At 42.7% G+C, this 26650-nt stretch overlaps 1 protein-coding gene across 3 annotated transcripts in view; it reads left to right on the top strand.

The window, feature by feature from the left end:
- CRIM1 (cysteine rich transmembrane BMP regulator 1) overlaps positions 1 to 26650 on the top strand; it is a 202513-nt gene that overhangs the window by 103713 nt on the left and 72150 nt on the right. For 2 of the 3 annotated variants that reach the window (XM_047782289.1, XM_047782290.1), the window contains 3 exons: positions 6524 to 6645; positions 17391 to 17573; positions 20422 to 20619. In XM_047782289.1, the coding sequence (XP_047638245.1) occupies positions 6524 to 6645; positions 17391 to 17573; positions 20422 to 20619 (503 nt within the window). The remainder of the gene's footprint in view (positions 1 to 6523; positions 6646 to 17390; positions 17574 to 20421; positions 20620 to 26650) is intronic. The other variant, XM_047782291.1, reaches the window with a different exon arrangement.

Here is a 26650-nt window from a genome sequence, read left to right as displayed (position 1 = left end):
GGAAAAACATGGTCATCCTGAGAAGCTTCCATAGGCAGGAGAGCAGTTTTCCATCAGGATAGTTGGACCATCAGGTGGGAAGCCCATTTCTTTTTGGATGTTTTATTTGCAGTCTTTTTTATTTTTCCTCGAATGTATACATTCCTAGAAAGAGATCAGAAATTTAATCAGTAGAAAGATAGTACATCAGATTTAATTAAAATTGAAACTACTTTTTATAGAATAGGAATATGTTTTATGTGTCATTATAACTTCCACTGCTGACAGTTATTTCATTACTACATTGTGGAACCCTAGTAGTACACATGCTTTGCCCTTTTAATTAGTTCCACATTTATTCCGGCTTCCCGTCTAGAAGGAGCACTCCCTCCCACCTCAGTCTAGCAGTTTTTGATTTACCGACAGTGATTCTCCCCTTTTGAAGGGCTCAGCGCTCAGGTTGGATGTGGAATAAATCCAGGGAGACATGTTTACAGGCGCCTCACTGCATTGTTTTCCCAAGATAGGGCTGGGGATAAAGATCTGCCCGGGGAAGGTGAGGAGCCTGATATTTTGCTGCTTTGGTGCATCGTGGCGGGTGTGGCAAAGAGGGCTCCTCTCCCCGAGTGTATCTTCTGACACCCTATAATTTAGCATCCTTTATAGTTTCTCTGGTCGTTCTGGTGAAACAAACCATTGATTCTTCAACTTAGTTATGAAGATCTGCCTGGTGATATGGAGGTGCTAGTGTTGGGTATATTATTTCTTCTACATTCACCTACAAAAGAAAAGGAGAGAGACAAGGCTCGCCTTGAGCTGGCCCTGAAGGTTGAGGTGCTTGGTGAGGAGGAGGCGAGTGTGGGAGGGCAGGGATGTGATGTGCTGTGAGGACAGGGTGCAGACGAAGAGCATCCTGAGGAAGGGCTGAGCTGGGATCAGACAGTTGCAGTGATGGGAATGGGGATGACAGTAATGGAATCATGGGGTTTTATAGATAGAAGAAAGCTCGTTAAGGCCCAACCATCTCATTTTATGGACCGGAAAACTGAGCATCCCAGCGTTTGTGGCTTGTTAGCAGTCATCCACGTTCTGGTGGGCGATGGTCTTGGATAGTAAGTAAAGTTATTATTTCTTCACTCCACCTGTCTTTCACTCATTGGCAGCTGTATTCAGACACATGCTACTAATCAAAGTGTGTCACTAATTAAAATGACAAAACTAGTTGTACGTAGTTCTTTTCCAGTGGGAAGTGCAAATTAAACTATCATGACTGGGACTACACACTTGTAGGAGCCAGTTGTTCAGAAAGTGGGTCCCAGATTCCCTTCAGTGGAGTCTCCTGGAGAATTTGCTGTTGTTATTATACAGGCAGATTCTGGGGCTGCGCCCCAGACTCCCAGAGAAACAGTCCTTGACCGTGACACCCTGGAATCTGCCCTCTCAATAGATTCCATAGTCTACCTCTATAGACTGATTTTGAAAAGCACCCACACTGATTAGCTCCAAGTCTAGAATTTATTTAAAAAAAAAAAACAAAAAACCTATGAAAACAATGCATGGTCTGACCTCTAATTAGCCATGAAAAAAAAAAAAAAAAGTTTATTCCAGATTGTTGTCTGGATGTCTGTGTATCATTCATTGTTTCACTCACAGGACAAATAAGACATGCCCTCCCCCCACCCCGCCCATGGAAGAATTCACAGGAAAAACACTAGGATTTTTTGCTTTCCTAGGGTGAGCAGGTCTGCTCCAAGAGTTTGACATTCCCGTGTACTATCCAAAAGTCAGGGGAGACAAAATGAATCCTGGTGGCTTTTTTGGTCAGAGGAGGCCTTGTAGGATGGATGGCCTTAAGGCGGTGTGGAACTAAAGGGAGGCAGGGATTTGAGGCGGCTTGGACAGCCGAGCTGTGGCACTGATAGGGCTGGGGTAGGGAAGGGGGGTCAGGAATGGCAGATTGCCATTGTTATTCAGGTATGCAGAGCCTGTGGAGGACACAGTAGAACATGGAAGCTGAAAGATAAGAGGAGGCTAGACTTGGGAGCACCTTGTAAGCTGTGCTAGGACTCTGGCTGGCCTGGGACTGTCTGCATAGACCAGGAAGCAAAGGACAGGAAGGGAAAGCATGAGCACGCAACTGCCTTTCAGACCACAGAAGTAGCCAGCGTGGGCCTCCTAAGGAGGGGAGTGCCCTCTAGGGGCTTAGTTGATTTTTCTGACTGCTGTTCATCTTTGTACTCTGGTGCACGCATGCCCCCTAAGCTGAATCTGTTCTCTACTGGAGAGAGAAGAAAGACGGCTTAACCAGCCTACCTGGCTGCAGCTGTGATTACATTATGCAAAAATTTATTAATGTGGTACCTTGATTGATCATTATCTTAATACTGAGGATAACATGAAAGGCCGGATTTTTTTTTTTCCCCAGGCAAATTGCAAATACAAGTTGCTTCTTGTTTGAGGTTAAAAAGCCTTTGGCCCGTGATACTCTTTATGTGAACTGACCAAAATAGGTAGACCCGTAGAGATAGAACATAGATTGCTGGCTGCCAGAGGCTGAGGGAGGAAAAATGGGGAATACAGGCTTTCTTCTTGAGTGATGAAAATGTTCTAAAATTAGGTAATGGTGATGATGGCACAACCCTGTGGTGATACAAGCCATTGAATTGTATGCTTTAAAAGGGTGAATTTCACAGTATAGGCATTGTATCTCGATAAGGCTGTTAATTTGTTTGTTTCCTTTAAAAAGCCCTTTGCACTTGGCTGCAGGTATCCTGAGAGAAGTATGGTATTCGGGGTTTCAAAGAAGAGCTCTAAGTGGAGGTTGGCCTGGAAAGACCGATGGTTATCTAGACAGACAGCTGGAGAGGAAGACCAGATGAGGAATGTTCAGGAGGGAGCAGGGTGAGCAGCACAGAGGCAGGGCTTGTCTGGAGAATAGAGGCAATTGTCTCATAAGGAGAATGAAGAGAAATCCCGTGAGCTTGAATTCAGATGAAGCCGTATGGACTTGGGAGTGTTGAGTGCTAGGCTGAGAAAGTGGTCGGTTAAATGAGGAATAATTGGAGGGTTTTGACTACACAGTACAGGAACTGAGCCATAGGAGGGGTGTGGGCTGGATTGGGAGAAGGAGAGACAGGTGAGGGAGACCAGGTTAGAACTGGGAAATGGGAGAAGAGAGGGGAAAATGTGCACCTTAGTTGACTCATAGGTGAGTCTGTTTCCTCAGCCCCTCATCCACATGCTTTCTCCATTCCATTGCTTGCTCTTTACCCAGGCATTCAGGGTAAAAGGTAAGAGGAAGATTGGAAGGAGGGACCAAAACAAGAACAAGAATGAAGAGAAAAGGTGGCGAGGACAAGATTCAGTGTTCATGCTTACATCGTTCTGTAATTCAGCATTTCCTCTTCATGACTCAGTACAAGAGACTCTTGTACCTTCTAGGGGAAAATACAGGACAGGAAACGTTACTTGATTTCAACTCAGTTGATTAGTTATGCCTCACTTGTCCCATCCGTAAAAGGGAAGAATACTTGCCTCCAGTGCAGGCAAACCAGGAAACCTCGAATAATCTTATGAAAAAAAATTTTTTTTGTCTTTTTTTAGGGCCGCAACTGCGGCATATGGAGGTACCCAGGCTAGGGGTCTAATCAGAGCTGTTGCTGCCAGCCTACGCCAGAGCCACAGCAACGCCAGATCCGAGCCACGTCTGTGACCTACACCACAGCTCATGGCAATGCCAGATCCTTAATCCTCTGAGCGGGGCCAGGGATCGAACCTGCAACCTCATGGTTCCTAGTTGGATTCGTTTCTGCTGCGCCACAATGGGAACTCTTGAAAGAATTTTTCAAAGCTGCATTGGACCCAACATACTTTATAGACATAATAATGTTCCTCGGCAAATAAGGGTCCTAAGGAGGCTCTCTTTTGTTCCCTGAGAGAGGTGTAGACCTTTCTGTCGAAAGGTAACTCTCCAGAGTTGTATTATGTTGAGCTCTATGAAATAGCTATTTGACTGTTCTTGATCTGCAAAAAAAATGGCAGTTTTGTAGTCTCCCTCTGCTAGATACTTGCTGGGTAGCTGTCGTATGTGAGCCCAGATGTTCACATTTTCTAATTCCTTAAGTTCCTTCTTTGTTGAGGTGTTCATGGTCTTTAACATCTTCTAGTCTCAGGTTCTGGGAAGTTGTGAGAAGTCAAAAGGCAGCAGTAAGAAGGGAGGGCTCGCCCAAGGGGTTGGTAGAGAAGGGTAAAGGGGCTGGGGCCCAAACCGGGGCGTCTGAATCTTCATATCTTTACTATGCAGTCTTTCTGGGTTTAGAAATAAAAATTCAACACAAAGGGTTTTCCTTTCCTAAGTGGGTCACTAGGTAGGTTTGTGCAATTTCAGATCTTCTGCAACATGCTGGAGACAACCTATACGGGGCTCTAGGGAAACAAGAGAGGTATTTAAATGTTGGGAAATAGATCAAACGTAAAAGAGGGGAAAAAGACTTAGGGCAAGCTTAGTTATGGTTTTCAGGTTGGCGTGATTTCTGACAGCCTAGCAGAAAGCCTGGCATGCAAGCGCACATACGTGTTCAGTAAAAGTCTCTGAAAGGTTGAAGGGCTTCAGATGAGGTAATTATGGGTTGATTATATGTTCCCTGGTGTTTAGAGGGAATTCCTAGAACATTCAGTGGGAGAAAAGGTGAATCTCTAAAGATGTGAAAGGAAGATTAGCCAGCTCTTCTTGGAGGATGCCTTCATCGTAAATACATCCAGATACTGGAATCAGGACGGGGCCTCTCAATCTTCTACCCCCATTAATCTAGAAACCCTAAGGAGTTTACGTTGTACGGAGTATCAAGTGCAGTAACTGTAAGCGATGTATTGTCACTGCAGAGTCACTGGGATATGATCCTCTGCCTTAAACCACAGCAGCCAGGCGCATGAAAATGAAAGACTGTGGAGTACCCTTACCAGGCACTAAAAGCTCAGTTCACGTTTTCACTCAGCCGTAGAAGGTGATTGCCCTGTAGGAATACAAATGAGGAATCAAGAGCCCCTAGCTTTGCTCACATAAAACAACCAAACCTTCGCCATTGCAGCAAAACCTTAATTACCTAACACCCTCTTCTCCGACTAATCTACATATGTAACTGTTTCCCCTCATGGAAGAAGCCTGAGAGGTGTCAGCCACACCTTTCCAGTGGCTTTAATGGTCTTTGGTGCAAATTTTAACTTAATGTGTTTCTTTTTTAGTTCTACCATTAACTATAAATGTAATTAAACCTCTAGGCCCAATTATTGAAGCACTTGTGGACTGCAGGCATATTTTAATTTATGAAAGATCCGAAGAACAACGGGAGAATAAAACAAATGAGAGGCTGGGGGTTGGGGGGGGGGAGCCCTGATTTAATGGGTTACTAGTTCTCCCCTGCTGGAAAGGTTACCCTCGCCTGGTCTTGACCCCTCAGGTACATAAATAACCACATAGTTCCGGCAAGGATGTCTCTTTTTAGGATATCTTCCTTTCACTCCTGTCAACCTGGGAACTCCCTGAGTCATCCTCTCTGCCCTCTGACCCACACTTCCATCCCCAGGGGAGTCCCAGGACAGAATCTGGCTGCTCCTTCCTTGTATTACATTTACATCCTGACACCCTGCTCCCCTATGCTGCTCGTTTCCTGCCTCCTATTTCATTGTAACACATCAGCGTCAGGCAGTTGACAACATCTTTTCCTCCTGTTATTTTCCCCTACCTCTTATTTTCCTGTGGTCAGGCAAGCTTTGCAGTGGAGTCGAAGTTAGAGCTAGCTTGCACTCATACATGTAGAAAGAAATGCACATAAGCAGCTTAAAAGATCCAAAGCGTTAAGGCTTTCGGCTTCCAAATAGCTGTCGCAAAGCCCACTTGCTAAAGCTTACGCCCTTTATGTTTAAGGAGCTCCTCGGTCTTCAGTCCATCCATTTCTTTTATCATACATAATTATAAGTTAATTAATGTAGCTCCAGAGGAGGATGCTGCTAGACAATCACACTGATTAAAAAATAAGATGAAAAACTAATAACCTGTTAGTTGAAAGAAGTCAGGAAAAGTGCTGAAAAATACCAAATGATCAACGGCAACAAAGCAGCAACCTAGAATCCTTTCATGCAGGAGCAGCATTCTGTGTCAGCCTGTGCAAGCATCAGTGATGTCCAGAGAAACATAAGATGATGTACGCATGTAAAGATGGCCCCGAGTCATCAAGAAAATGTTTGTTATGCTCAATACTGGTCTGGTTAAGTAAGAAATGAAGTAATGCATTTTAGGAATATTTCTGTCAAAATGGTTAACGTTAAAAGTCTGGGCGTACACTAAGGAGATGAGCCTTAGTTGTTTGGAATGCCAGTTATGTTAGAACCCGCTCCCCATCCCCCAGCAACACCAGATAAACAGGACAATCTCCAGATTGTCATGGAGAGAGGTTAGTAGTTTGCCACAGCCACTTTGTTTGTGGTCTCCCGACTTCTATGTTGTTGTTTATTCATGGGGTTTTCCTTCCCTTTTCTTTGGTTTCAGATGCGAGTGTCTCTCTGGCTTATGTGGTTTCCCCGTGTGTGAGGTGGGATCCACTCCCCGCATAGTCTCTCGTGGAGATGGGACACCTGGAAAGTGCTGTGATGTCTTTGAATGTGTTAATGGTACGTGGGGTTTCTCTTGTTCTCAGAGAGTGTACATTTGTGCAGGAGGAGGCGGAGGGGAGGGTTCAATCTAGTCGCTTCTGTCTTTAAAAAGGCAGAAAGTATACTCAGGGACTTGGTGAAACTCAGAATATTTGCCTAAGATCCCGCCATGCAGTAGAGAAAGTTAGGAAGGGGAATCATCATTCTATCCATTAGAAAGAGCATTTTGGAAATGTAATTGCAGACTGCATGTAGTCGTCATATTCTGCTGTGTTTCAGTAGGTGAGGAGTTTTAGGATTTCAAGAAAAGGATTGTAGAAGATGTAGCCCTAGTCCTCCTATGATCCAGGACCTCATCCCATTGCTGGCGGAGGTAATCAGTGTCACTCACGCCACCTCGGTTTGAAACAGAAAAGACACTGTTCCTTTAGTTAAGTGTTTTCCACCTTAGAACACTGCTTGCCAATGCTTGGTCAATAGTATTGGCCTGGCTGGAGCTAGAACCTTGTGGACCAGAAAAATGACTGATTCCTCCAGATAGAATCCATCTCTCTCCATTTCACCTTTCAGGAGAGAGTTTGGTTGTGCTGTTTATTAAATGTAAGTGCTAAAAAGGAGAAGAACCTAAAACATGTTCCTCCATCAGAATTCTCAGAAGAAAAGCAAAGAATAAACTAAGCACATGATATGTCAGTCATTTTAGAGAACTTTACTTAGTCAATACTTGGACACACAAGGAAAATTAATATGGATTTGGACAAAAACAACAAAATTACACCTATAGGAACGTTCGTCGTAACTACTGCTTAGTAGAAGATTTTCTGTCCTCCTCCTAAGCTGCCCCTCCCCTACAAGAAAAGGTTACATGAAACCCCAGTCCTGTGTCACTGAGTCCCACAGTTTTTAGTCCAGTGGCTCTATGTTTTGTTTTGTTCTGCTTTGAAGAAACACTTGCAGTATGACTTTGTGGTTAAGTGAGAACACAGACTAGAACAAAATGACTGCAATTTGACAATTGGTTCCTCCACTTGGTAGCTGTGTAACATTGGGCATCTCTTGTCTTCCTGGGCCTCCGTTGCCACATCTGTCAAATGGAGTAACAGTAAATGAAATGAGGTTTTGTATGTGAAGCATTTGAACTTGTGCCCCAAGAGCAAATCGTCTTTATAACTTTGTGTGCCTCCCTCCTGTTCACATCTAGAGACACTGTTCTGGACATTGCAGGGGGATAGAGAAGGCGAGGGGAGCTTTCTGACGTACAACCTCTGCAAATACAGGCACGCAGGGCGAGGGGCAGGGAAGGTTCCATATGCATCACTCTTCTCAATGCATCTCCCCACCCGTATTCCCATCCAGCCGGTATAAATGTGTGTTAACACCTGCAAATGGCCAAGCAGATCTTTCCCCCCGGCACTGCTGTGGTTTAATTGATTGTAGGTGATAGTCTGTAAATATTTAACTTGGACCATTTGAGACAGAAAGAGTTGCTCCTTATCCCTGCATCTCGAGGTGCTTCCTTCCCATACCCATCCATCGCATGTCTGTCCCTCATGCCGGAATCTGAACTGCCAGAGAACAGGGCATCCATTCTTGCGTCTGTGATATTAGCAGTTGTCCGCCTTCCAGAGGGGAGGTGGGTTCTGATGGGGCACGGAGTAGGGGAGCGGATGATCTGAGTCATATCATCTTAAGTTCCGTCTAGAGCGGCGCCTAATTATCAGCCCATAGAGGGGTTACTGTGTAGGAATTCACCATCTTTTACTGCTCCACCCTTTAATCCTAAGTCTCTTGCTCCCTCTGGTCATACAAGTTGCCTTCCTCTGGGTGGAGGAAGAGGGGTGGCTTCTCGTTTGTTGCTTCTCGCTTAGAGAAAGCCGGGAGTCATGACTTTCTCATCAGAACATGAACTTTACATCTCGCTCCAGGGCGATGCGCTTTGGACCGATGGTAACTGCCCCCCACCTCAGTGGCCTTGAATGAATCTCCAGGGCCTGCCCCCATTGATAGAGCCCTGACTTTAGCAACAGCCCTGCCATCTGCTGTGAGAAAATGTTGAGACAAATAAGTCACAGGATTTCTGGTGTTTGCCTCTTTCTTGCTACCATAAATATGTTGGGTGATCTTTGCTTTTTTTCCTGTCCTGCTATAGAGTCTCTATTACTGTATTAGTCCTTCAGTTGTAGATGAGACTAGAAAGTATAAGACTATAAAGATTCAAAATCCCACAGAATAGTATTTATGGGCATTCTGTCTCAAAGCCTTCATTTTACATCCTTGGGCATATAAGTACACACACACACACACACTCACTCTCATATTTTGTGTGTGTGTGTGTGTGTTTATTTGGCATCCAGTACTCTGGGAAAATCTTACTGTTGTCGTAAGGTCACCATTAGAGGATATTACATGTCAAAGATTCATTGTCACAGAGGTCTGTTAAACACACACACACAGCCTTGCTTATCGGCAACTAGTTTGAGACACTTTTACATTGAGAACAAATATAATAACATAGTGGTGAAATATTAATGAGAAAAGAGAAATCGAACCATAGAGCTATATGTAAAAGTTGGAAATGAAAAGCAAGAAGAAAGTTCTCACGGGTGTGCAGGCCATGGCATTCATCTGTGTAATTGCTGGAGTTAAATGTCACATTAGGCCCCAGCGTCCTGGCCATCCAAGTGAAGAGCAAGATAGAATCAGACCCACGGTTCTTACTTTTAGAGATAAGAAGCCTGCGAGACAGGGCCACACTCTCCTCATCTGGAAACTTGAAAAGAGAGCCCTGGATGACACAGTAGGTCATGTCCGCAGTTGCTTTAATCACTCAAATGGAGGGACAGGTTTCTTCTGGCTGCTCTTCGCCATGAAAAGCAAAACCATCATATTGACATGCACCTTGGTGAAAGCAGTTCTCAGAGGTGAGTTTGCCACCCAGCTGGAACCTTGATGCCTGGAGGATTGTATCTCTATTTGGAGAACCTTTCAACATGGAGGAACACGTAGGACTAGATCCAGGAGCCCCAGTGCAGGAGATAGAAGGTTGCATGTTAACTGATAACCCCACAGGCAGATATGGAGGTTGCCTGCCCAGGCTCAGTCCCTAAGCCGCCATCCGGATGATCCATAGGCTTATGTTTTTGTTTTTTTTTTTAAGAAAAGCCTTACAGTGAAAACACAAGATTAATAAATATTCAGAGATGTCAAGCACTCCTAAGTTTTGAAAACATTACCCTAGATGAATAGATGGAAAGAACATTCTATGTAAATATTCTCTTCTCTGTTGGGTTTAGTTTTTTGGGTTTTTTTTGTTTTTTTGTTTTTGTTTTTGGTGGCGGGGGGAGGATGGGAGAGCCGCACACTAGATTGTGATGGTCAGGACTGAATTCTCTGAGGGCCCAAAGGAGGACTTATGAGGTATTGGTTGAGTGAGAATCCTGTTCAAACACCAAAGGAACAGGTGGTATGCTTGAGCTCCTTTTATGTAAACTTAGGAGTAATATCATCACCTAGAAGTATGCCTTCCACAGCAGAGGTTGAATAATCCCTGATCACCTTTGAGAAACAGATTTGTGTCTCTCTGGCCATTAAATAAAAGGTTTGTCATTGGTCAGCTGGAGCTGAGTGATGGCCTCTACTTTTAGATGGACGCGTGTTCTCCATATTGTCACAATATACCCCATTGCCTTACACTGGCCCAGCTTGCTCATTCCAAGAGGCATTTGGGTTTGAATGTGGAAGTCATCCATGCATAGAAAACAGAGGCGATTATTTGGTTGCTTAGACATAATCACCTTGTCCAACATACATGCACAAAAATCCAAATCAGAACGTCTTGGTTTGCGTGTCATAGCTCCTAACTGACTCTTCCAGCCTCACATGTTAACAAGTAAAAATTAGTCAATCACAGGAGAGCCACACCCAAACTCAGCCTTCTTCTCATGTAAAATTTTCTCCTAACAAAGTGAGACCTGCCGTTTGTTAATAAGAAAATTGGCACACAAAACATCTACTGAGAACCCATTATCTATATAGCAGTAATGATCAGTAGTGTTTCTAGGGATATAATGTCCGCTTCTACAGTAATGGAGAGAACATGGCACTTGGAAGGAAATGCTCGACTCAGTGTGCATTTATTGAGCATCTGTTGTGTTCCTGGGGCCTTATCAAGCTAATTTTGCCAGTGTGTGACACACAGGACTTCTTTTGCAGTCCTGTTGTGTAAGTATTGTTCCCTATCCCTTATCTTGAAATAGTATCTGCTTGGTCTGTTCCAGCACACACACCCCACTTTCCCAAATGGAAAAGGGGTTTTTCCCCTTGAGGTATCTGGAAGCTCATGTGCTGTCTGGGATCACATCAGTTTGTTGTTAATTTATGGAGAAATGTTCAGACATTCCTCATCTGTCATACGGTTGTCTCTCTCTCTGCTGTTTTTTGTTTTGTTTTTGTTTTGCTTTTTAGGGCTGCACCAGCAGCATGTGGAAGTTCCCAGGCTAGGGGTCTAATCAGAGCTGTAGTCACCAGTCCCCACCTCAGACACAACAACTTGGCATCCGAGCTGCGTCTGCAACCTACACCACAGCTCACTGCATTGCCAGATCCCCAACCCACGGAGCGAAGCCAGGAATCGAACCCATATCCTCATGGACACTAGTCAGATTCGTTTCCGCTGTGCCACAACTGAAACTCCCCACTTGTCTCTCTTTTGACTTATTACATTTGAGTCTGCCCACTTGTTTTCTATACAAGAAAGAAAGGTCCCCAGTGAAAGGGGACCAGAGGTATGATAGTAGCCATTTCCTCCTGCGAGATTAAAGAGACAAAGCAACAGAAGTGTACCTATTTGGATTTTTTTCTCCGTGTTCACATTTGATGTGAAGTTGTACATTTTAGCCCTTCCTTTTGCCAAAATAATACACCTATAACTATCTGCCAATCCGTGTAATTTGGCAGGCAGTAGAGGTTATTAACAGTTTATACTATAAGGATCTTTTTCAAGAGTTCTGGAATATATTAAAAAGGGAAGGGAAGACTGTAGAACTTAGAAACATAAAGTTTAATTGGGCAGACACAAAAAACACACAGGGAAATCTACTAAATAGTCTGTAATAACTTATGGGAAAAAAATAGAGTCTAATTGACGTATATAATATATATAAAACTGATTTACTTTGCTGTACAACTGAAACTAATACAACATTGTAATAAGTCAGTTATCCTCCAGTAAATTTTTTTTTAAATTAAAAGAAACAGAAAATCCCTAAAAGGACACATTTATGCACCTTGATGGATGTGTACTTTGTGCATGGAGAAGTACAAATTACAGAGTAAGTTATTTTATTTGTAGCATTTTTTTTTTCCCCACCCACTGAAAATGTCCTTTTTTAGAGGCGGTGGTAAACACCATCCTGTGCTAAGATTCATGTCTGTCCCCAGCAGATGGAGAAGTCATTGGTCACTGCTCGTCAGAGACCACTGCCAGCCTATTTTACCATTCACTTTTCTGAAGCACTTCTATAAATTTGTCTCAGCATCAATCAGGGGTTTCATTATGTCATGTGATTTTTTTCTTTTTTTTTTTTTTTTTTTTGATCTTAAAGAATTGGTTGTGTTTTCAAGGCTGTGTTCTCCAGGACTCTCCATCTCTGTGAGTCACACTCCCTCACTCTCTGTGCCTTCGTTGGTGAACTGTCAATCCCATCCCCTCCTGCTTACACTTCTGCACACCCCACCATAAAGCAGTGTCATCTGGAGCCACTTTATTCATAACCCCCGTCTTCCCTCCCCACTTCTTCAGATCTCGCACCAAGATTTGTGGCTTTACCCAGATGGTATAGCTGTGGTGGATTAACACAAATAAGTCATTAATATTGATTGGTTTCCTAAAAATTTTTTGTCTTCAGTTTGAATGGAAGCTCAGTGTTTTGTTAGAGTGCAGCGTTTTGCCTCCTTCCACAGCACGCAAATGTGAGTGGTAAAAGTGCTCTGTTTCCCACCCTTGAACTTGGGGTCCACCTGCCCAGCTCCTTCCAATCCCGGCTCAGTATGTTAGCTCAGTATGTTAGAATTCTGTGTAGAAGAATTCTCAGCTGTAGAAAGATGATTCTCTTTAACATAGCATGAGTTTTTTGTTTATTGCTTGTATAAACATGGACACACAGCTCTTCTCACTAGTTATGTGGCTTTAGGCAAGTTGGCTAATCTCTTTAAATTTTATTTTCCTCATTGAAGAAGCAGATATTAATACTTGCTCTGTCGTCTTGACAGGATCGTTAGAAAAATGAAAATGTCCTTGTCCTTCATGGAGAACAGACTTGTGGTTGCCAAGGGGAGGGGAAGGGAGTGGATGGACTGGGAGTTTGAGGTTAATAGATGCAAACTATTGCATTTAGAATAGACAATAAGGCCCTACTCTATAGCACAGGGACCTGGATCCAATTTTCTGGGGTAGACCCTGATGGAAAATTATATTTTAAAAAGAATGTATATATGTGTATGACTGAGTCACTTTGCTGTACAGCAGTAATTGTCACAACATTACAAATCAGCTATACTTTAATTTTAAAATTTTTAAAAAATTAAAAGAAAGTCATTGTCCTTAAGTACAAAACAAATGTAAATATACGCAAATTAAAATGCAGTGATGAAAGCCTCTTAGGTATTTCAGACTTGGAAGGTGACACATGGAGAAACGATGTTGAAACAGAGTGGCCCATGAATGTGTATCATTATTCAAATTTTCCCCCCTTACTAAACAGGGTGCCGTTAGCTCAGAGAAATTTTTTTTAGCTTGGGAGTGCTTTTATTTTACCAGCTTTATGGAGACACATACCATGCAGTTCACCAAGTAAAGTTGCACAGGCCAGTGGTTTTTAATGTATTCGCAGTTGTGTGATCATTAGCACAGTCAGTCTTAGAACCCTTTCATCAGTCCCCCCAAAATTCTTGATTGTGGCTTTGATTTGTATTTCATTAACAGTCATTCCGTCCAACCCCCACCCCAGAACTAGGCAACCACTCATCCACTTTCTATGTCTATAAATGTGCCTGTTGTGGGCATTTCATATGCATAGAATCATATACAATATGTGGTATATTACTCTTTGCTGCTTTTGCATAGCACAATGTTTTCAAGGTTCACTCATGTCCGAGCATGTAATAGTACTTCATTGCTTTTTATGGCCAAGAAATATTTCATTAGATGGATATACCACATTTTTAAAATTCATACATCAGTTGATAGATATTTAGCTTATTTCCATTTTTTGGCTATTGTTAAAACGTTGCTGTAAACATTTGTGTACAAAGTTTTTATGTGGGTATATGTTTTCTTTTCTCTTGGGTATATATATATATCTAAGAATAGAATTGCTAGATCCTTTGTTAACTATGCTTAATATTTTAAGAAACTGCTAAACTCATTTCCAAAGCAGCTATACTTGGGAATTTCCGTTCTGGCTCAGTGGAAATGAACAGAACTAGTATCCATGAGGATGTGCGTTCAATCCCTGGCCTTGCTCAGTGGGTTAAGGTTCCGGTGTTGGCATGAGCTGTGGTATAGGTCGCAGATGCGGCTCAGATCTGGCATTGCTGTGCCTGCAGCATAGGCCAGCAGCTGCAGTTCCAATTCTATCCCTAGCCTGGGAACTTCCATGTGTAGCAGGTGAAGCCCAGAAAAGAAAGAAAGGCAGCTGCACTTTTACATTCTCACTGGCTATGTATGAGAGTTCCGATTTCTCCACATCCTCATCCACACTTGTTTTTATCTATATCTTTTTCATTTTGTTCATCCTAGGGTATGAAGTAGTGTCTCATTGTGGCTTTGATTTGTATTTCCTTAACAAACAATGATGTTGAGTTTTTTTTCATGTGCTTATTTGTCATTTGTATATCTTATTTGGAGAAATTTCTGTTCACATGTTTGCTCATCTTTCAGTTGGGTTTTTTTTTTTTATTGTAGTTCTTTATATATTCTGGGTACAAGCCTTTTATCCAGATACATGATTTGCAAATACTGTTTCCCTGTGGGTTATCTTGTTCTTTCTTCGTGGAGTTCTTTGAGGCACAAAAGTAGATGAAATCTAGTTTAACTATTTTTCTCTTTTGTTGCTTGGTGTCATATCTAAGAAACCATTGCCTAGTCACTAAAGTCTCAAAGATTTATTCCTTTATCCTCCAAGAGCTGCTTAGTTGTAGGCATTTAGATCCCAGCTCTGTAATTTGCTTTGAGTTATTTTTTGTATCTGGTATGGTAGTGATCCATTCTTGTTCTTTTGCATTTGGATGTCCAGTTGCCCCAGCACTGTTTATTGAAAAGACCATTCTTTCCCTCAGTGAATTGTCCTGGCATCAAAGTCCGTAAATGTGAGAGTTTATTTCTGAATTCCCAGTCAGTTCCATTGAACTGTATATTTATCCTGATGCCAGTATTACATAGTCTTTATTACTGTAGCCTTGTAGTATGTCTTGTAATCAGAAAGTGTGAGTCCTCTAGCTTTGTTCTTTTCAAGATTATTTTGGCATTTCCACATGAGTTTTGGGATTGGTTTGTCGGTTTTTACAAAAGACACAACTAGGACTGTGATAGCGATTCCAGTGGATATATAGAACAATTTGGGGAATATTTTCCTCTTAACAGTATTACCTTTCAATCCATGAACAGGGAATGTATTTTCATTTATTTAAGTATCGTTACTTTCTTTGAACAATGTTTTGTAGTTGTCAAAGGTCAAGTTTTTGGAGTTCCCTGGTGGCCTGGCCATTAAGGATTTGGCGTTGTCACTGCTGTGGCTCAGACTTGATCCCTGCCCAGGAACTTTCACATGCCATGAGCACAGCCTAAAAGGGGGGGGGGCAGGAATCAAAGTACAAGTGTTATGCTTTGTTTATTGAACTCATTACTGGATATTTTATTCTTTTTGATGTGAGTGAAATTGTTTTCTTAGCTTCGTTTTCAGATTGTTCATTGCTAGTGTATAGATATGTCAACTGTTTGAGTTGCATTTGTATCCTAGGATCTTGGCAAACTTTTTGTTTTTATTTTTTTAAGTAGATCCTTTAGAATATTTTTATTTTTATTTTTTGTCTTTTTGCCATTTCTAGGGCCGCTCCCACGGCATATGGAGGTCCCCAGGCTAGGGGTTGAATCGGGGCTGTAGCCACCAGCGTACGCCAGAGCCACAGCAATGTGGGATCCAAGCCACTTCTGCGACCTACACCACAGCTCACGGCAACACTGGATCCTTAATCCACTGAGCAAGGCCAGGGATCGAACCCGCACCCTCCTGGTTCCTAGTCGGATTCATTAACCACTGAGCCACGACGGGAACTCCCTAGAATGTTTTTAAATTCAAGATCATGTTGTCTGCAACTGGAGAGAGTTTTACTGCTTTCTTTCTAATCGGGGTGCTTTTTTGTATCTTTTCTTGCCTAATTGCTCTGACTAGAACCTCCTAAACAAGGTTGAATCGAAGTAGTAAGAGTGGACATCATTGTTTCATTCCTGATCTTCCGTTTAGGGAAAAGCGTTCAGCCTTTCACTATTATGATGTTTGCTGTGGGTTTTTCATGGATGACATTCATCAAGTTGCTATTTAACAACTTCTGTTCCTAGATTATTTAGCATTTCTATCATGAAAAGTTGTTGGCTTCTATAATTTTTTCTGTATCCAGATGATCCTGTGGTTTTTGTCCTTTATTCTATAGATATGCCACATTACATTAATTGATTTTTGCATATTAAACCACCCTTACATTCTTGGAATTAATCCTACTTTGTATATAATCTTTTTTATATGTTGCTGGGTTCCGTCTATTAGTTTTGTTTTGTTTTGTTTTTTTGAGGATTTTTATGCCTGTGTTTTTAAGAGATACTGATTTGTAGTTTTCATTTTCTTGCGCTATCTTTGGTGGGAGTTCTTTTAAGTCAACCAAAATTAGAACTAAGGAGTAGATTTAGGAAGAATGTTTTAGAACAGAGAAAAAAATTTAAATCATTGGTATCATTATGAGAGTTAAAAGTGCAAGGCTTTGAGTCCTTAGCAGAACAGAGCCTTGACACATAGTGGAAAGAGTACAAGTTTTAGTTGAAGAACTACTGGTTTTCCTTCTATCATTTGCTAAATGTGTGGCTTTGAGCAAATTACATGATGTTTCCTTACACCCTCAGGATAAGTATATCTGCATGAGACCTTTGTTATTAGGATTATGTGAGGTAATGCATGTAGCAAGTGTTTTGTTAAAGGCTAAGCACTGGTAAAATTCTAGATTATTCAACAAGATGGAGAGAAAAAAGAACTTAGAAGAAAACACTGGAGGAACAGAAGAACATGACCTCCTAAAAGGCCTCAAAAAATTTTTCGAGGCAGAACAAAACGTAATGTGGAGGCAGGATCATTTACGCGAGGTAGAGGATGATTTAACAAAACAAAATCTCTTTCAGGCACATATCAGAAATGTGAGTTTCATGGCACATGGTTGTTTTTACTAGGGGTAAAGGGAAGCTGGTATAGATTTTACAGGGGGGAATTTCGATTCCTTGGTATAATGAGGATAGTAATATGTTTGGTTTATTTTATTTTACTTTACTTTGCATTGCTTTATTGCTTCTGTTGTAAAAAATTATATGGCGTTTAGTAAATTTCCATCAAATTTGAACCTTCTGCTACCAGACAGAATTTTCTAGAGGCTGTTTGACAGACATAAAAGGACACCACTCAAAAATGACTTTGAATATGCCTTGTTTGTTCTGACTCCTTTAGAAACAAAGCCAGCCTGTGTGTTCAACAATGTGGAATACAGTGATGGAGATATGTTTCGAATGGACAACTGTCGGTTCTGTCGATGCCAAGGCGGTGTTTCCATCTGCTTCACTGCCCAGTGTGGTGAGCTGAACTGCGAGAGGTACTATGTGCCTGAAGGGGAGTGCTGCCCCGTGTGTGAAGGTAAGGAAAGACGCTGGTTAAAGAGTAACAAGGATAGGTGTTCCTACTATGGCTTAGTGGGTTAAGAACCCAACATAGTGTCTATGAGGATGCAGGTTCGATCCCTGGCCTGCCTCAGTGGGTTAAGGATCCAGTGTTGCCGCAGACTCTGATCCTGCATTGCCATGACTGTGGCTGTGGTGCAGGCCTGCAGCTGCAGCTACAAGTCAGCCCCTAGCCCCAGAATGTCCATATGCCACAGGTGTGGCCATAACAAGGAAAAAAAAAAGATTAACAAGAATAGACATGGTTTAAAGTTTTACTATCAAAATTAACCTAATTCATTCTCACTCCAAAATAGAGGAAGATTGAAGAAGTCCCCTTTCTTCTGTCATTGTGGTCTCCTTTTAGGACTTTGATAACACCAGGTGGAAATACTTCCCCCAGGGTAGTTAGACAATGGTCACCTATTCCCACAGGTCAACATGAAATTTCCTGGAAGTGCTTTCTGTTCTTCCTCTGCAGTCCCAGCAGTTCCTCAGCAAATCCTGGGGACGTTCTTTTCACCCTGACATTAGAATTCCCACCCACCCTGCCCTCCTCAGGTTGCTCAGAAAGGACAGGGCAGCCCTGGTCTCTGACAGCCTCAGCCAGTCTGCTCAGAGGGGAACTGAGCCTGCACCTTCCAATACTCTTGCCCATCTGGGTGAGAGCAGGGCTCCCTGTCCTTTAAAATATGTGGTGGTCAGAGTGGGGTCATGGTGTGGTGTGCTGGAGACACCAGACAGGTATCAGGGACGGCCCTGGGCAGAAGGCTCTCCAGGGCCAGCTTTCTTTTTCTCCCCCTTTCCCTTCTAAGAAATAATAACTCCATATTCCTCCAGTGGGCTTGATTCTCCTGTCTCTGATATTCAGAAATACTTAACACTTCAGAATGATAACAGTATCTCATACTACAACCCACACATTTTAAGAATTGGGGTAGTCAGAAAAGTAGTCACTTGTCTGTGTTTCCAGAAAAGCCAAGGAACAGTGCTTGGTCTAACTTTCTGCGCTCTTTCCCCAGGAAGAAGGTCGTGTAAGCATTCTTGTTTACAGGCCTTCAGCCTGGAGCCAGACATACCTGTCTCACGTCTGCTGTCCACCCTGTCCTTACCTCCATGTGTGAGATGGGCAGATGGAATTCCTTACTGTATCCATGTCTTTTTCTATTTTCTAAAATCTGTTTCTTTTCAATATTTGAGCTTTATTTACCACATAATCCTGGAGATCTGAAATGGTTTAAGACAAATTACATTTGTAACATTGAACAAGCCCTCTCCCCTGTTAGAAATTCTTTTTGCAGAGTTCTCATTGTCACTCAGCGGGGTAAGGACTTGATGTTTTCTCTGTGAGGATGCAGGTTGAATCCCTGGCCTTGCTCAGGGTTAAGGATCCGACATTGCCACAAGCTGCAGCGTAGGTCACAGATGCAACTCAGATCAGGTGTTGCCACTGCTGTGACGTAGGCCTCAGTTGCAGCTCCAATTCAGCCCCTTAGCCTGAATCCATATGCCACAGATGCAGCCATGAAAAGAAAAAAAAAAAAAAATGCTTTTGCTAATGTGGGGGAAAAGTGGCTCACTTTTTAGATGTTGTCAGGAATTTAAGAAAATCGTCCAACTTTTAACCTTTCCAGTTGATTGGTTCCCAAGCTACGCACCGCCCCCCCCCCCCCAGCCCCCTGGTGGGTAATAGTCTCTGAAACTGTGTAGCAGGTGGTGGTGTAAAAACATAGATGTGAACCTCTGTGTAATAATCATAATGAGTTGTCTGGGCACAGGTCCGGTTATGTCTCCCTTCTTGGAATTCAGATCCAGGCTCAATGTAAAAATGAAGTATGCAGTGTAGTATTTTTTTAAGAAGTTTTATGAAGTCTTATCTAATGCAAGTCTTCTTGGCTGCTTCCATCTCTGGCAGACTACTTTCTGAAGCTGTGACTGCATGGCTTTCAGTTTTGGCCTTCTAACTCTCTTGTAACGTCCGACTACCTCTTTGGAACAAAGAGGACCAGACTCAAAACTGCCTGGACTTTGCTCCCAGCCCAGCAGCCCTTGCTTCTGGAGCCAGGTTTTATGTTTCTGAAAAAGAACATGCAGTGATTTATCTAGTTGCTTTCATTTATAAGGATGTTTGGGGATTTTTGTATTTATGGGCTTTCAGTAACCTCAGAAGACTTTTTTACAATAGCCTTGGCCACCTACATCCCATTCCACCTCAGTTGCTGCTTGACCGCTCAGCTTGGGGAGGAAAATAGCGAAGCTTCACAGCTTTCCCTCCAGGGTGCAGATGTGGCAGCCTTGTCATGAATAAGGCCACCGTGGGGGCCTGCACATGCCTCACTGTTAACTCTTAGACCTCCAGGCACCCTGAGATAAACTTCAGTTAGTCCTGGAAGGAACAGGCTTACTCTGTGTTCGATGGGGGCATTATTCTTTCCATTCTACAGAGGGTGTAACAAACATTTAAATTGACAACTCAGAAGGTGTTGTCAGAGCCTAAAATGGATCCGCTTTTTCTCATTACCAACCCACAATTCCAGCCATGGTGTTTTTGCAACTTTATGGAATGCTAACACCTACACACCAGTTTTTATGCCGCAGATCCACTGCCCTGTCTGCCGTGTCAGGATGGGTGGACATAAATTCAGTACGACAGCTGCTTTTGCATGTCCCCCTGGAGACACCTCATGCTGCCCTGAGCTTCTGCTGAGTGCAGCTGGAAAAGAACTGCTGATGACGGGAACCTGGGAGAAAAATGTCTCTAGGCACAGGCAGAGATAAGATTTAGAATGCCCTCAGTCTTACTCTGAACTCACATTTTAATTTAGATCCCGTGTATCCTTTTAATAATCCCGCTGGCTGCTATGCCAATGGTCAGATCCGCGCCCACGGGGACCGGTGGCGGGAGGACGACTGCACGTTCTGCCAGTGCATCAACGGAGAGCCCCACTGCGTCGCCACGGCCTGTGGACAGAGCTGCATGAACCCTGTCAAGGTGCCTGGGGAGTGTTGCCCTGTGTGCGAAGGTAAACCGAGCAGATTCTAATGAGCCCCTGGCGAATATCTTGTGTTGGATGAGCTTCTACCAGTATGTGCTTGCGTGTTCTTTATTTCCTCAGGCACAGTGTCTGCTTCATGCCGTTACCAGTTGCAGATGAATGTGTTGTGCAGCCCAAACTAATCATTTGTGGGAAATGTTGCACATTTACAGTGAGAGGAGTGTGGTCTTTATTTTACCACTGCACATATACTTGCTTATCTGAATACTTTCAGAGTCAAAGAATATGTACATTTTTAACTCAGTTCCCTGCAAGCCTAATTAACAGCCAAAGGTCAACACAGTGAATAAAATTGAAATTAAGACCCATGACTCAAAGCTTAGCTTGTTCAACTTGAATGCTTCCATGAGCCTGAGTGTCCCGGCAGACAGAAGGAAAACCTGGAACCATCTAAGGCAGTTTCCCTGCCTCGACTCCTCACTGTGAGCATCCACTCTGCTTCTCATGTCACTGTGGCTGTGGCGTTGCAGTTCCTCTCAGGCTTTTACTTGGGTTTTGGTTGCCTGCCTTCACGACCCCTCCTCCTGTGTCATGGAGAGGAGCCTGAGATGTCCTGGACTGGTCTTTCTGTCGCAACCCCTATGCCAGGCCGTTTTCCCCATCCTGGGAAGATTCTTGCACATTTACTCAAGTCAGTGTTCATCCTTGGTCATGACTGTCAGTATAATCAAGAGATGGAATTTTTGTGCTGACAGGTCCAATAGAAAGTATCCATCCTTAAGAAGCACCTTTGTGTAGTAAAATGCACTAATGTGGGTCACAGATCAATCTATGTGGAAGGTGGATCCTTCTAGAGTTTTTTAAAAACAGCTGTTAAGTAACTGATGGGTCTTTTCAAAAACTCCGAGAAGTAGACTGGGTCTTCTGTCAGGTAGCCTTTTGCTTCTACCTAAATTTTAATCAACTCAGACTTCAGAGTTTGCCTGACCAGCTTCATTAACCTCTGAGGGGTTAGAATTTTTAAAGACCTTAAAAATCATATAAAGATTTAAGCTAGAGGATTCTGGTTCTATTGACCTCACCAATTCCCTCACCATTACTGTACTCAGAATGCAGCGGCCACGCTCCAAAACTTTATAGCTTCCAGATGACCGATTTTGTGGAAATCAGCCACCCCTCTTGCAAGGTACTCCTCCCATCCCCAAAAGGCAGCGTTGCTGGAGAAGGAGTCTATGATAAGGTGTAGGATGGTGTGCGGTAGGCTTTCCAAGGAAGGACACCTTACTGAAGCAGATAAAGATGTTGTCACTTCGAAATATTTAAGTATATGTATGTGCATGATGATGTAAGAAAAATTAAAAGCATAAATATGTAATCCAGTAAATGCTAATCCTTTACCTCCACGAGTCTTGAATCACAGTTTGAAAATAAGACTTAAAAAAAAAAAATTGTCAGAGTTCCCTTCTTGGCTCAGCAGAAATCAGTCTGACTAGCATCCATGAGAACACTGGTTTGATCCCTGGCCTTGCTCAGTGGGTTAACCATCTGGCGTTGCTGTGAGCTGTGGTGTAGGTCACAGGCGAGGCTAGGATGTGGCCTTGCTGTGGCTGTGGTATAGGTCGGCAGCTGTAGCTTCGATTTGACCCCTAGCCTGTGAATCTCCATATGCCATGGATGAGGCCATGAAAAGTCAAAAACAAATTGTTAAAAAATTGGGCCCTTTTTCTAAAAGTCAAGAAGAGAAGGAAAATTATTTTGCACTCATCTTTTGTCGTCATTAGCATATCCATTATGGTGAGTAGAAAAGCAATATATGTGAAAAACGGATGTATTCTTATATCATACAGATATATAGATGTTAATTTGATCATGTGCAGTTTGATCTCTGGGTAAAGTTGTAACCTCATCTTCCACTGTTTGAGAAAAGAGTGACAGTTTGAATCAGCCATTAATTCCAAAAAATTGTATCAAGAATCTTCTGTAATCCAGATACCACATTGAACACAAAGATAAATAAGGGACAAGTCCTTGTTAAATTCAAAGAAAGTATTTTGACTCTCCTGAATTAAACCAGGAGAAAAGGAATGTCTGTATTGAGGTGCCGTGGGAAAAGTGCTTAATATTTGTACCTGATTTCATTGAATTCCCGTGTTGACACTGTGCTAAAGGCCTTGTTATCCCATTTTAGAGATGAAGAAATTAGAGTTTAGAGAGATTTAGATAACTTCCTCCCGGGTTGGTTGCTGCCATGTGGCTGAGCTGGGATCCACTGCAGTCGGTCAGATTCAGCCGCATTTCTGTCTGCTTCCCCTGCTCCCAGATGCCATCCCAGTTTTCTAGCTCCTTCCCACTCTGTCTTCATCTCTGGCTTTTGGCCCTGTGTTGGGAGACACAGGAGTCAGTGACCAGGGAGGAAATCACTTGCAGTCTGACAGTAACTCCAGGTGTCTTGATGTGCTCGCCCATCTGCCCTCTCCCTTGAATTCGAGGACCTCAGGGGAAGGATGTCTTTGAGATGCACCCCCAGGTTGCTTCTCAAGCCTCCTGTCCAGGTCCACTTCACCAGACTTGGCATCTTTATTCCACTGGCCTCAGTGCCTTCCTGTCTCTTCTGTGCTCTCACTGTTACTTCCCTTCCTCTGGCCCTTTCAGAAGATTCTACCATCTAGTTCTCAGAGAACTAATTTATCTTCTGTTTCTGTTTTTGTTTTTCATTCAGTTAAATAGTGAGTTTCATATAAGATTGTGTTTGCTCTCCAGTAACACTCTCATTTTAAGATGTGTTTAGAAGACTGAAGGATTCTTTTGGTATGGGATCAAAAAAACAGTGCCCAGCTTAGGATAATGATCGTAAAAGTTTATTATTATTTACTGCTAATAATAAACTTACAAGATAATGCATGGCAAATAAATCTTTTTACTCGGTTTCAGGATCCAAGAAAGACTCTGGAGCTATTTGAAAGTATTTTTCTCAGCAGTTATTCAATATCATATTTAAATAGAATGTCAAGTGATTCTGGAAGAGCCAAAGGATCAGATGAAATAAGAAAAAAGAAGGTGGTGTTGTGTAATAAACAAAAAAAATCACCCAGAATTATTTGGAGAAAAACAGAAACACTGGTATTTATGCAGTTTATACACAATAAATTCCTCTGGGCACGATTGCATAACAAATTGTCGGCCCTCGCCCTTATTAGCTGCAGTGCCAAGGTGCACAGTCAGAGCCTGAAATTTGATGAAAGGACCCCCCACAAGGATTGCGGTTTTAGATTCTTCCTGAATAAATTACTGCATCACCAAATATGGTGTGTCGGGACCTGCAGGGAGGAAGAACCTTGTTGTGACTGCTGCTGTTATTAGAGATACATACCTTCCAAATGACAGCATCATGTGCTTGGTTGCTCCTAGAGGAATGGGGATGTGACCGGGGCCCTTAAAGACTGCGCTGTTACTTGACAGCTAACTTGATTCACAAGTGCATAAGTGCTTTTTAAATTGGCACTTAAGTACTCTCCTGATTAAGTCCTAGCAAGGTATTGTCAACACCCAATTCAGGGATAAAGATAAGCCATCCCGGTCTGTAGGTCTGCAACTTTCTGTCTTCTTATGTTTTGTTCTGTTGGCTTATCTCTTTGTCTCCTCTTGTTCATCAGTAGCCTTATTTCTATTTTTCTGGCCCTTGTTAAAAAGCTGGAATGGAAATATATGGAATAGCTTATGTAGTTTACAGTTTGTGTCCATATGGAAGATATGTACTTATCTTTTTAAAAACTAAAAACAAAAAAGAAGGGCAGCAGAGTTATCTTCCTCGGCATCTGGCACATTTTGCCTCATCGTATTCACAGCCCTTAAGGAGAGAAGCGATTGTTTCTTGTGCACTGACTGTGAGCCAGGCCTCAGGACTTTAAGAGCATCAGCTCATTGTGTCCTCACAACTTCCTTCTGGTGCAGGTACTCCCATCCCATGTGTGATCACAGAGCCCACAGTTCATAAGTCATGTAACTTGCCCAAGGTCCTAGGCTGGAAAGTAGCAGAGGTACTGACTCAGAGACTAAGGGGACTGCATCCTCTGTTGACCAGTAGCCTGAAAGAGGCTCTGTGCCCATGAACTAGGATTTTCCGTATGCTTTTGAATCCCTAAAACAGTACCTGTCATGTAAGTAGGTGCTCACACATGGTTGATGAATGAATGACATGTGAGTGAGTGAATTGGGAAAGGCTGGAGTAGGAAAATCAAAATCTGTTGACATTTCCTTCTTAGCTGAGGAGGGCAGCAGACCCTGAGAGAGGGTTTCCCTAACTGTTAAAGGGGTCGCATGCTGGCCCTGGTAAGCTGAAGAAAGAATAACATTGGACAGCTTATATTTGAAAATGCACGGTGAGAACAGAAAGCAGAGTGTTCTGTGCTGTGTGCTGGGCACACAGTGGGTCCACACGTCTACAGGATCAGTTAGCTTCAGATTGACTGCTCACCCTCTTCATGAGCACTCAGCTCTCCACTCCTTCCCAGGGGCAGCCTTCTAAGACTGGTTTGTAAACTCTGCTTGATTTTCTCTCAGTTCAGCCTCTGAAGTCCAGAATCACAGAGGTCAAGTGGGCCTTCTCCAGACCATCCAAGGCTAATGCTCACTGCCACTTTTAAGACCTGCTTTGAGAGTATATAGGTGCCACTACCTGGTTTTTAGCTAGATTTTTTTTTAATATCACAATTAGGGACTGAGAATGATCTACGAGTTTATTTTCCAGTAATGCCAGGCATAAATGCTATCTAGGTTGATTCCTAATGTCAGAGAGACCCTAAGGACAGAGCGCCATTTTCTGTTTTTAAATATCTCTTTGTTTTATAATTAAAGGTAAAATGAGGTGCGGGGGAGGGATTTTTGGGCTGCAGGATGTAATGACACAACTGTGATGACACAGCGAGAAAAATGCAGGCTTTGTGGGCAAGTGTGAGGCCAGCTCGGCTGTGACACCCAGTGCAGAAGACAAGTCCACCATCCCTGATCACACTTGATGTCAAATCTGATCTGCTCTCTCATCTTGGGCCATGGCTGGACCCTGCTCAGGTGGACCTGAGTATTCTTTAGGCCAGTGTGTGCAGTCTCTCCAGCTGGGAGGATTGATGGTTTCAATGACCTTGGGGATGTCAGAGCCAACACCAGGAGTATCATTTTTCAAGAACTAGGAACAACATAGGTAATATTTTACAAGGTAGCATTCAGTATCAGGAGCTGAGTTTGCTAGTAAACAAATTCTGTACTTATGGTTGGGCAAATGGGTACTTTGCTTTATACTCTTTCTGTTTCTCTGAAACGAAAGCAAAATCCACTTCCCATTTCACACAGGAAATCACAGCCTTATTTGTAGATCATTACAGCTAAATACCAGGTATATTATTCTATCTACTTCAGTATTTTATTTTTAAATTTTTTTAGTTAAAACATAGTTGATTTACAATGTTGTGCTAATTTCTGTTCTACAGCACAGTGGCCCAGTTGTACGTATGCATACATTCTTTTTTAATGTTCTCTACTTTAGTATTTTAAAGATTTTTCCATAATGCAAACTTTGAGTGTTACCTACAGAGTTATTATCTGAAACTGAGCTGAGTTTCAGGCAGGCCTTATCATTCTGCTAACCTGGACTTAACCAGCTCTTGAAGTGAGAGAGTAAGAGATTGATTCGCTGCCTCTGGATCCTTAATAATTCTCTGGACCTAGGATGGAATGGGATTAAAGCAAATTATCAACTCTTTCTTCCTGCCACCTGGCTTTCTTGGATCCCTTACTTGGGGACTCCTGTCCCTGCTTGGGACAGTGTTGAAGAAAGGGTATTAGGCACATCTCGACCTCTGTGGATTTAGTAAGCCCCTTCAGCCTCAGCGCATTCACTAGATTGTGTGCTGTGGTCCTCGGAGGGCCTAGAGGTCTTTGAGCTGCCGAGGAGACTGTCCTTCTTCTTGTTCAGTACTCATGTTCTGGGAGTGCTCTGTTCTTCCCTGAAAATTCTGATGGTAGAGTTTGAATCTAGCTACCCTTCAAATGAGATTTCTACTGG

The sequence above is a fragment of the Phacochoerus africanus genome, chromosome 5 (genome assembly GCF_016906955.1).
Source record: "Phacochoerus africanus isolate WHEZ1 chromosome 5, ROS_Pafr_v1, whole genome shotgun sequence".
Lineage (NCBI taxonomy): Eukaryota > Metazoa > Chordata > Mammalia > Artiodactyla > Suidae > Phacochoerus > Phacochoerus africanus.
The sequence above is the reverse complement of the archived record's forward strand: the minus strand, read 5'-3'. Positions and strand labels throughout refer to the sequence as shown.